Source organism: Pteropus alecto, unplaced genomic scaffold, assembly GCF_000325575.1.
Source record: "Pteropus alecto unplaced genomic scaffold, ASM32557v1 scaffold7, whole genome shotgun sequence".
In the NCBI taxonomy this organism is placed as follows: domain Eukaryota; kingdom Metazoa; phylum Chordata; class Mammalia; order Chiroptera; family Pteropodidae; genus Pteropus; species Pteropus alecto.
This window is the reverse complement of record NW_006494614.1, coordinates 30,398,949-30,411,167: the sequence shown is the minus strand read 5'-3', so window position 1 is coordinate 30,411,167 and position 12,219 is coordinate 30,398,949. Positions and strand designations below refer to the sequence as shown.

The window sequence follows — 12,219 nt, the reverse complement described above, 5'->3', positions numbered from 1 at the left end:
GAACAAAGAAATGGAGTGAGGTTGGAAACTTAAAACCTACTTGGGGATGGGGAGGGGGACCATTCTTTCTCCTCTAGGGTATTATGGCTCCTTGATCTCAGGACTTAACATCTGTAAAATAGGATATGCATTAAATAAGATGTAGTGGGCTAGAATGAGAACAAGACCAGCATTATAACATATTCCAACCGGAGAGAGAAATGCAGGCCTCTAAAAATAACTTAAAAAAGTCTTCATTCATATGTTAAGGACTCTGTACATATGAGTAGCAAAAAATGACCTTATAAATAATGCCAAGAAATCTTTAAATTTTATTTGAAAAAGTGGTAGTATATTTCCATGAGAGCTTTAAAAAAAATCACAAACAAGAGTACTTGAACAATTTTCATAAGAAATTCTTCAGGCAAACATCAGTGTCAGAATATGTTAGCAATGTAAATCACACGGTGCCATCAGCCATTTCTCTCAGTATTTTTAGAAGTATGCAAGTTTTCCCAGCTTCAATAGCATCCCTTTGAAGTCACCTCCTTTCTCTTATTCACAACAAAAAAATTTCTTCTCTATTATATTACGATCAAATGACTATTAATATGGGCAACAGCTTCCAAACTCCTAGGGGAGTCTAACTTCACCCACTGCTACCTTTAACTCCCTGGCCACCTTCATTATCAAATTCTCTCCCTGCAGAGCATGCTCTTTCATCCCTCTAGTTACTGGCTTGCACATTCTTTGCTACTTGTCTTCCTCTGTTGGCCCCCTTTAAAATTAGTTTCTGAATTTTCTCTCACATTTACAATACAGCAAACTCTGACTAGGGCCTGGAAACAGGGTTTTCTATTTGCTTGTATGGAAAAAAAAATATCTTAGAAAGTATCTTCGAAGAAACCTAATTACATCCTCAAGACAGGGTTCAGGACACACTACCCCAAATTATGGCACTTTAAATATCTTAAGCTGAAGGAATTTGAGAAACAGGAAGTGCAGGAACAACTCTTTGACTCCCTAGCTCCTTCTCCCCTAAAGCAAGTCGTAAGACCCTCTCGTGAGAGGGATCCTCCTGTGTCTGGAGGAAAGGAGCACCCTTTCCTCTAAAAGTGGACAGATGCTGAAAAGAATCCGAACAAACAGGCCTTGCTGAGTCTCCCCCAGTTCACTACCCTTGGCTCATTCTATTTTGTCCTATCACATTTTTCTGTGACTTCCACTCTTCATCAAATTTAGTATTTAAACACTCAGGTTTAATCATTTCTTTTTGTCTTCATTTCCTTATGAAGGTTCCTGTATCACATAAAAATTTTATTAAATACATTTACATGTTTTTATCTTGCTAATCTGTCTTTTGTTATAGAATCAGCCAAGAACTTAGAAAGGTAGAAGAAAAATATTTTTCCATCCCCTACATGCAATAAGATTGCAGAGAATCTACTAATTTTATCAATATATTATTAGAGAATTTCCAAGTGAGAAGAATCTAGCTGTAGCCAATATTCTTATAATTTCTGAACTGATTAAAATAATCGCGAATAAGTATAGCAAAGCTAATTAGTAGCCTTAGATAAATAAATTAATCTCATCTATGAATATGAGCAAACTTTCTACTACCTAACCACAAATAGAGAAACTGAATTATGCAATGAAAAAAAAATAAAAACGGAATGGGGTCAGAGGAATGAATCCTAAGTCTGGCCTTGCAGATCGTGATCTGTTTGACTTGGGGCCTCAGTCTCTACATCTATTATGAAATAGGTCTTTTCAGCTTTAAAAGAAATCGTCATGAACTGATTTTTCCTTCAGACTTTTATCTCACTCCTACCAAAGCGACCTTTCGGTTCCCCATAGTAGTGGTTATAGTTCTATGTCATAAACTAGGGGGGAAAGTTTCATTTGGATTCAGTCATTCATTAAGCAACAAATTCCTTAGTATGGTCTGAGGAAGACAGCAATGTATCATACACTATGCTAGGTGTTGGGGAAGTACTGTTTAAAAAGACAGACACAGCCCCATCCCCATGCAGTTTAGAGTCTAGTATTAAATAACAAACAATTCTTCTGCTTTAATCTTCCTAGTACAGAATGCAGACACTTCTGATGTGAAGGCCTAGACAACATAGTTTAGAGTGTTAGCACCACCGATCAAACTGTAATTATTTTCTTTTTTGAAAATGCCTTAGTCAGTACCTTTCTCCAGCTAAAACAATGACCTTCACAAATGGTGCTTGGCTTCTTCGTATACCTTTATCTATATCTCTAAATCCTTGTAAAGTATATTGATAGAGAAGAATGCAAATAAAAATTTATGGCCATATAATGTGGCTGAGCCATAACAGTAAATACTTAAAGTATGTAGAAAAATGCTGAGATAAATCCAAGTTGAGTAAAGCGACAATGTACCTTGGCATATTGCTTTTCTTCCTCCTACTTCTCTGCCTTCATTTCTTTTTGATCATTCCTTAACTCTGGTATTTCTACTGTGGCATAAGGTGATAGTAAGACATAGTTTTTCTGTAGAACCAGAAGGACCAAGGACTGAGAACCATACTACAGGACCAAGCCCTGCCACATTCTAGCTACTTCATGCTGGACAGATTAACTCATCCTCCCTGAGCCTCTATCTCCTCACTGGTAGAAAGAAGATTAAATCAGATCACATATGTTATGTATCTAGTTTAGGATCTAGTACGTAGTAAACAGTCAATAAATGGTAGCGATGGTGAAGGAAGCAATAATGATAATAATGAATAAGGAAGTCAAAAAGGAGAAAAGTTATAACTGACCACAAGATGGAAGTACAGTTATTTGATAAAATTACTGAGTAAAATTTTGATGTTCTAAGTTTAAAAGGTAGTTCACTGTTTTATAAGCAAACACTAAAACTACTTATAATTGTTTAAATGACTCTCACAGGAAAAAAGAAAAAGTTTGTCTTCTTGTCATTAAATAACTTTAAGTTCAAAATATATTTTGCTATTAATTCATATTCCATTCTATATCAATAAACTCCTATTCTGTATTCTTCAAACTATTAATGTAATACAAGTCTGTAAAAAGGCCATAAAACTGTTGCTGATTAAAGCAGGTTAAAGAGACATAACGACTAAATGCAATACCTGACCCTCAACTGGATCCTGCCCTGGGGGGTTGGAGGTGAGGAATGGTATAAAAGATCAACCAACAAAATTGAAATATGGATAACAGATTAAAGTATCATGCCAATGTTAATTTATGAAGTTGATAACTGCATCATTATTGAAGAGAATATCTCTAGTCTTAAGAAATACATACTCTGGTATTTAGGGGTAAAGGGCGATGGTATATATAATTTACTCTCTAATGTTTCAGATAACAAAAAAAGTATACATATACATATGTGTATATGTGTACATACACACACACGGCATTTGCCTTCAAAATCAAACAGGGTAAATGTTAACAAGAGGTTAATCTGGGTAAAGAGTGTTCCTTGTACCATTTTTATTTTTGAAACTTTTTAAGGTTTAAAACTATATCCAAAAATTCTCTGGTCTGTCCTTATTAATTAGTGAGTATTTCACAGATCTTGTCTTGTAAAAGAGTCATTTGGTTATATGACCTTGGTCATGGAAAATACCTTAGACATCACCTAGTCCAGACTCCTACAATCGATGCACTAATCATTTCTATTCCATCTCTGAAAGACTCTAACTAAATCTTCCCAAATCTGTGGTAGGTATCTGGTGATGGCTGGGGAGTGCCCTGTCCAATAAAGCCGTGAATGATTTCATGTCAGGCAGTTTTAACTGTTCATACATGCAGTAGTCAATGGTAACCCCAAAGATATTGTCTCCTAATCCCTAGAAACTATGAGTGTTGCCTTATTTGGAAAAGAGGTTTTGCAGACGCTAACACCTTGATTTCAGCCCAGGAAAACTGATTTCAGATCTCTAACATCCAAAACTATGAGAGAATAGATTTCATGGCTGTAAGTCGCCAAGTCTGCATAATTTGTTTCAGCAGTAATAGGAAACATAATATAGCTTAGATCAAAAAATACTTAATTGAATGTCTATTACTGGGCATTGAGGATGTTTAGAGATATTTTTTATACTGAGCTTAAATCTTCAAATCTGGAAATTATCCAGCAATCTTCTCTTTGGATCAAATAAACCCAAAATTGCACTCTTTCTTATGTGACCGCCCTATCTATATCTGAAAACACGCATCGTATTTCTCCTTAATACCAACATCCCCACTTGTTCCCACCATTCCTCATCTGAGAGATGGTTTCCAGACCCTCACCATCACAGCTGTCTCCTTCTGGACACTTTCACTTAAAATGCTTTCTCTAAACTAAACAAGATACTCTGGATGTGGTCTACCCAGTGAATAGTATCAAAGAGATATGGACTCTCAAATTTATTAAGACAACCTGAGACTGCATTCAGGTGCACCACTGTTGTAAATCTGGTCAACAACCCCAACTCCCACCCCTAGGGGTCTCATCGCATATATTAGTGCTGTCTGTGCCAGACCTTCTGTATTCTACAGATACAGATCAGCATGCCTTCTCCACCTTCATCCAAGTACATGCTACAAAGAAAAGGAAAAAATTAAGAGAGTTCCCTGGGGTAAGCCAGTAGTCACCTTTCTGCAGGTTCACTCATTTAGTAAACACAGAGCTATTATGTGAAGACGCACAGTCAGTCATGTCAGGGAATGTACCATATAGTTACATTTAGTTCCTTAATGCCTAAGTATGAAATTTAAGCTTCTTCCTAAAATGCCAGTTGTATGTATCTCTTGCCCTCCAAAACTTCCAACCATATCTTTCGCTAAACAATCACATATGTTTCTTACCTGGCTTTGCCATTTTCTACCCAACCTGATCTCCTTCCAGCAAATCCTAGCAGTCCAAGACATCAAACTTCCATGCACACCATCCACTTACTGCCTCGTCCCCAACTCTGTATCCAGTTTAGGTCAATTTTCCTGGCCTGGCACAAATTTCCCCGATCTCTTAAAACCCTTATTGTTTGCCACTCATTCTGGCACACTATCCTATGCTACCCTGCATAACTGTTTAATGGATCTACACATTTGTATTTTTAATATCTCTAACAAAACAGCAAGCCACATGAAAACAGAGTACTTCTTAAACTATACTTCAAATACAGTCCTGATTTTACTAGAAGTTCAATGCAGTCCTGTTGAAAGTAAGCATAGTGTTATTCTGGATATTTTTTTTTTATGAAGATTAATCATCAAGAAATCATTATTCTTCATGATGAGAAGACATTCAGAATTTTTAATCTCAAGCTACTATTTATGTACAGAACAACTTCAAACTCTTCCCTATATCTCATACTATCTTAAAGTTGTCAAGATTACCAAAGAAGCTATTTTTTCACATTTATAAAAACCTGATTTGCAAGATTTGCTTCTAAATTCTACATTTTGGGTCTCTGATAAGACATTCCCCCAAAAAAGCTTTTAACCCTTCCTCTACTATATACACTGTTATCTCTTATAACAGGAAAGAAATAACTTAAATGTCAAGTTGTAAAGAAATCAGACCAATGTCCAAAAGTAAAGCTCAGTTTCTCTCCTTTAGTTTTAATCACTCAACTTGAAATTCATCCTTAAGAAGTTAGTATTATAGAGAGAGCAAAAGATCTAAAGTCAGGCAGACCAGGGTATAGTTTTCACTTCCTCCTTAGATTGTTGTCCAACCTACGAAAAATTATGTAATCTATCTTAGCCTTACTTTCCACACAAGTCCTGAGAATTACTAGCTGTATGACCTTGGGAAATATGGAACCATTCTGTGCATTAGCTTCATCATCTGTAACACAAGGATAATTATATTAGTCAGGACCTGTCCATAAGAGTTGTTGTATGTGCCAAGATCTGTCCTTTTATGTCTTAAGGTACTTATGTCTTGAGTACTTATGTCTTAAGTACCTTAAGACATAAAAGGACAGATCTTGGCACATGGTTACCTGTTAAATAATATGAGCAACCCTTATTATTATTAATATTGGTATTAATGCTGTAAAGTGCCTAGCATACAGTAGCGATTCAACAAAAGATAGCTATTTTTTTCTAAATCATATTAGAATATTTGTTGAAACTGGTGGTTAATTGTAACATTTATCCATTTATCTATGACAGCGGTTCTCAAAATGTGGCCCCAACTCAGCAGCATCAGCACTTTGTTAGAAACACGATTTCTTGGAACTTGTTAGAAATGGAAATTTTCAGGCCCCACCTCAGATCTAGTGAATCAGAAGCTCTTGGGGTGGAGCCCAGCAGTCTATTTTAACAAGCCCTCCAAGTGAATCTGATGCAGCTAAAGTTTAAGAGCTACTTGTCTAAGTTCTTAAAAAAATATCTTATTTACAGATTTTAAGAACCAAAACACTACATTATACTTTCACAAGAGGTATTTTTCATTAGCCCTTTATAAAGACAATGCTTCAAAAATTCTCCTATTTCATCTGTGCCCACAGGTGTAAAACTACTCAATAAGAACGCAATGGTCAAGAATACAGAGCAAACAGAGCTCTTATTCTATTGGCCAAAAGTTATCATTGTGCTCTTACCTTGGAGATTTACATTTCCTTCTAGCCACCAAATCAGAAAATAAAGAATAATGTGATTGATTCAGTGGAGCCATGAAGTTGTTGACTTTATAATGTGGGCAAAAGATATCTCTGCCATGAGTAAATCAAGCTTTCCAAAGACATGATGGAACACAGATAAAAATCTGATAGTTAATTAGGTGTCTCCTGTGTGGTAACCAAGTAGGTTACTAACAACCAGGGTGTGGTTCAATATTGGAATCCAGGGCCTCTTCCTCTCCAAATGCATTTATGTATCAATATGTTAAAATTTAAGCCAAATGTCCTATTATACAATGTTAATGAATAAATTTACAGTATAGCTGACCAGGGCTGAAGAATATAATTCCACTATAAATTACCAGTTAGACAGATGCAATGCAAGGAAAGTACATTATTATTATATAGACTTCTTAAGACTCCTAAAAATCATTTATCACCTTAAATTATTCTTTTTGAATACAGCCTCTAGGTCATAGTTCATGTTCTAATTCTAGGTCTAAGTAAACAATTTAAAAGGAATCTTCTAATCTTTAAAGTGCTTCAGAACAAGACAAAAACTAAATCATAGGACTTAAATCTTAGGTGTCATCTCTTATATTACTATCTTATAAATTTCTGGACAGCAAAACAGACGTGCATGGGACCAGTAAAAACAAAAACTAAAGAGTGATATAAGACCCTCTAGTTTATAAAGTGCATAAGGTAGAATAGAATAAATAGTGTAAATGACAAAGTTATCAATTTTATATTTCAGAACAATTCTCTAGGAAAATTTAACTGACTGAAGTCACAGGCATTTTCAAAAACAAGCAGTTCATGTTTTAACACAATAATTAAAATTATGCTGAAGAATAATACATAAATGTTATTGACACCAGTGGTTTACCTAGTTACCACAATTTGCAAGGTAAACAATTGATCTACTCAGTGTGTGAAGAGACTTGTAGAAGCAGGAGACTTGAATATGTTAACTGGACATTTTCTTAAAAACATTCTGAAGAATGATGAATCAAAGGGAAAACATTCTTGCCAGAAAAATCAGTTTAAGGAAAGGATTAGTCAAATAACTGAAATACCAGAACACTAAGATTTAAATACATTTGGAAAAAAGCCAGAGACATCTGCTCACCAATGAATATAAGTTTTAATTAAGTAACCTGTTCATGTTAAATAAATGTAATTTTAGCTCTGATAAATATAAAATAAGGCTATATCAATTTTTTCTGGAAAAAAAATTATATTAAAAAATCCTAAGCAAATATTTTAAGAAACCAATGTTTACACATATGAACATAATAGTAACTTAAGAAATCATTTAAAAGCTCCAAAATATTTACTTTTCTCAGTCATATAAACCTTTAAAAATCGACCATGCCTGAATCATCCCCTAGGCACTGGGTATATACTATTTTACAGCTGCATAAATCACAACTTCCGAAATCACGGGGATTAATTAGCAAATAGTTGAAATTATGAGGTAGAAAAAAGTAAACACAATCTCAAGCCAACGGGAACCTGCTGGCAGACCTGCAACATACCACAGTGCACAGAGAAATCAAACCCTACACAGTCTCTCATTCTAATTCATATCCTTGTTTCATGACTTCCTGCGCAGCTCTACCAGTAAGTAGCTATGGCAAGTTTCCCTTTCTATTAAATGGGGGAAGCCAACCAGAGGGTTTGGAAGATGTCCTCTGGTTGTGGAACTAAGTGAAACTGCAACTGAGGACCAAAAGCTGCCAACCTTTCAGAACCTTCAGAATCTTCAGAGTCTTCATTGATTCCCTTCCCGTGAGGAGAGTGTGTGGAAGAAGAAGAGTAGAAAAGACTTTTGGGCCCCAAGATCAACCCATAAATGATGAGGCAGGGGTGTGCAGGGAGTGGGGAGGGGACGCTAACAGGACTACGTAAAGTAATTCTTCAGTGTCTCAGTAGGACTCCAAGGCAAGACTGCGTCAGGACAGTTTACCTCCTTAATAGATTCTGAACCCAAAATCCCAGCTGTTTCTAAAATCCATGAACTAAAAAGGATTAATACTTGAGGTAAGAAAAGGGATTTAGATAAGGGAGGCAGAAGGGCACCAAAGGCAACTTACACATACTTTACTATTTTGTCTGATGCCATCCAAGCCAATCCATTCTGTCTACCATAAATTCTCATTTACTGAGTGTTTACCATATGCAAAATGCCATGCTTTATGCTTAGATTATCTTTTTTAAAACCTCATAGTAACCTATCGTTACCACCATTTTACAGATGAGCGTCTAAGAAGGTTAAGGTCACAGAAATAATAAATCACAAAACCTAGACACGACTTCCTGTCTAACTGACCTCTTGCTGCCTCCCATCTTTGGCGTATATATCACAGACTGATAACTCTGTCGGAGACAGTCTTTTTTTTACAGACAATTTGCTCTAAGTTTACAGAATACACAATTATAAAATAAAAGTCCAGTGAAGGAAAGTCTGTTCTGGGATCAACCTCTCAACCACCTCATGGCCGAAGAAGCAGGCTACTTAGAACAGTTTTCCTTAGAGCCTTAATTAGGGCAAAAAGAAAAGCAACAATTAAGTAATATTAAATTAAAATAAATTTAAAAATAATAATTTATAAAGAGCAACATTTTTAAGAATTATTTCAAATTCTTAAGGACATATCAGAATTTAGGAAAAGGATTTTGGTAATGGGTAGTAAGAGAGAGGGAACTGAAATGCCTCTCAGGTAATTCTGATATGCCCCTTGAAATAAGAATCACTTTTATAGAAAGTTATTAGATGCTACTACCTTATTTGTACCAGACCAATGCTACATGATGGTTTAAATAGGAATTGTAGGATAGCTTAAGAATATAACCACATTTTAAATAATGTTTCCATGTGAGAAAACTCTTTCCAAGTCCCAAACATCAGTCTTAAAACACCACCAATTTACAACTGTCCATAAAAGGAGAAAAAAAAATGAAGTGACTAAAATTGTTAACTGTGAAGTCCTATGGGTTCACATCCATATTTTTTAAAAAAAATAAATTTATTTATCCAAATTAGTTTCAAGTATACAGTACATTGATTAGACATCTATATTGTTCATAAAACGATCCCCTCAATTGCTCCCTCCCTCCGTGGCCCTCCACTTAGCCATCATATTAATTAGCTGAGATTCACATAATGGCTTCAGTGAGTTCTAATAACTCTAAGAAACTGTATGCAAATTTTGTATACATGTGTATTTTTCTGGACAGCTTATATCAGATTCTCAAAGTGACCCATGACACACAAATAAATATAATTTTAAGAACCACAGCTATTAACTGCTTCACAAAAAAATGTATATATGTACCAATTTCTGGGTCATACTAAGTACAAAAAGTAAAATGAGTCTAGATTTCTGTCTCTACAATCTATCTTTATTCTCCTCTAACCCTCTTCCATCCCCATAAATTTGATTCCAGAACTTGGTTTGAATCTTGAAAGAAAAAAATCTTACTGAGAATTTCAGTTTTTCCATACCCTAAGTAGTTACATATTTCTTAAACCGTTGATATTTTTTAGAGTCCGATAATAATAGGTTTTACTATTATTACAGAATGCACTATAATCACTGGGTGCTTATCTTCACACCTCCATCCTTACCCATAGGCCACACGCCAAACAATTATAGATGCCAAAATGCATGTGAAAAGCTCTAGAATTTAAACTTTCAAGTTGATATTGAAAAGCGGTGCTTCAGAGCTATATAATCAATTACTGCACAATAAATTAAAGTATGCAAAAACAATTCTAACATGTGAAAGAAATATAAACTGACCTTCATGAGATGCTGATTTATCCATTTTGTAAATGTTTTCTTTTGAACTTTGTCCCGTTCATCTAGAAAGGAGAAAAAAGATATAAAAAAGGTTGGTAAGATCTATGAATAGATTTTAATTGTGATTATGCATATAAATGAAAATACAGTATTCAAAGAATACTGTTTAGTGCATTTGAATTTTCTTGTTAAATTCTAGCAACTTTAGGTTATCTGTAAAAAGTGGTAAAGAGCTATCTGTCTAGACTGGTCTCTTCCCAGTGTTGTATTTGCCAAGATTATTCCATTAAACAAATGTCCTTTGTGTATTCTGTCGCATAACCGCCATCACCACCGCCACCACCATGAAGATGCCTAACCTAAACTTTATAGCTTCAGGTGAGCCCTTGCACTCAACTTCCCAAAGCACTTCACCACATATTACATCCCATTTGGTCTTCACCGCCATAAGAGGGAAGGTAGGTAGTTTCACTATCATTTTAGAGAAAAAGAAACCAAGACTTAGAGTGGTTAAAAAACTTGTTCGTGATTATTCATCAAATAGTTTAAGTTTTATTTTTCCTTTTTTTCTTAGCAAATAATTTACAGTTGTGATCATAGGCAGGACTCACATTCTGGTGCTTTGGTTTGAAGTGAACTCTGGCTTAATAACTAACTGTGCTGCTTCTCTCCTAGATTCCCTGTTTTGAATTGTCTTGTAAAAAAGAAACAGCCTCACTAGATCCTTACAACTGAGAGTAGCACTGCCCTGTTGTCACTACAGACACAGTGCAGAGAAGGGTAGAGAAGGCTTCGTATGGTTAAAGGAGAACAAGTATTGAAATGTTCATCGAGTTATCATTTTAAAAGAGAATCATAATCTTCCAACGCTAGAGCTAACAATCAGAGCTACACTACCTTCTTCCTCCCTGCTTCTGGGCAGTGATTCCCTACTTTCTGGCTTCCTTCCTCCTTCCTCTCTGCATCTGGGGACACCTCTTTCTTTTTCATTGGTGATCTTTTATCCTCTTTCGCCACAGTTCAGACACTCTCTGTTCTTTTCTTGGAGGTAAGACATGGCTTGCTCTCTTCTCTTTTCTTTCTCATTCTTTATCCCTGAACCCTCTTAAACTATTTTAATGGAACTAAAATTTCTTTGAAAATCCTTGTCTTACTTATTAAAAGTACTTATGTACTTTACAATAATTTAAATACAAACAAAAATATTTAAACAAATCAGCTGGGAACAATATCAATGAAGCAGGGTTACTAATATTAATACAAAAAAAAGAACTAAGAAAAAGATGAAATTCTTAATATATGCATACGGTTAATCCTTTGAAAAAAAATGATGCCCACAGCTACTCAACCTCACTAGTAAATCATAGCAATATAAAATGAAACAAAACAAGCCTTTTAAACCTATCGAATCGCCAAGATTTTATGAAAAAAAAAATACTGATGTTGACAAGGACACAGAGAACACTCATATATATCACTAGTGGAAATGTAACCTGGTTTAAATCTTCTAGACCTGTACTATTTAATACTGTAGCCACTAATGACATATGGCTATTTAAGTTTAAATTAAAATTAATCAAAAATAAGTAACATCAACAATTCATCTCCTTAGTTACACTAGTCACAATCCAAGTGCGCTCTAGTCAAATGTAGCTAATAGCTAAGACACTGGTCAGTATAGATATAGAATGTTCTCATCATCATAAAAAATTTCTATTGGACAGCACTGCTCTGGAACAATTTGCCAATAAATATCAAATATTTATTAAATATCAATCAATAAATAAAATGTAAATATTAAAAATACATACACT

At 35.0% G+C, this 12,219-nt stretch overlaps 1 protein-coding gene across 1 annotated transcript in view; it reads right to left on the bottom strand.

The window, feature by feature from the left end:
* Positions 1–12,219, bottom strand: part of LOC102889885 (dystonin) — a 401,789-nt gene that overhangs the window by 222,669 nt on the left and 166,901 nt on the right. The window contains exon 5 of the mRNA XM_025042814.1: positions 10,406–10,467. Coding sequence (XP_024898582.1) covers positions 10,406–10,467 — 62 coding nt within the window. The remainder of the gene's footprint in view (positions 1–10,405; positions 10,468–12,219) is intronic.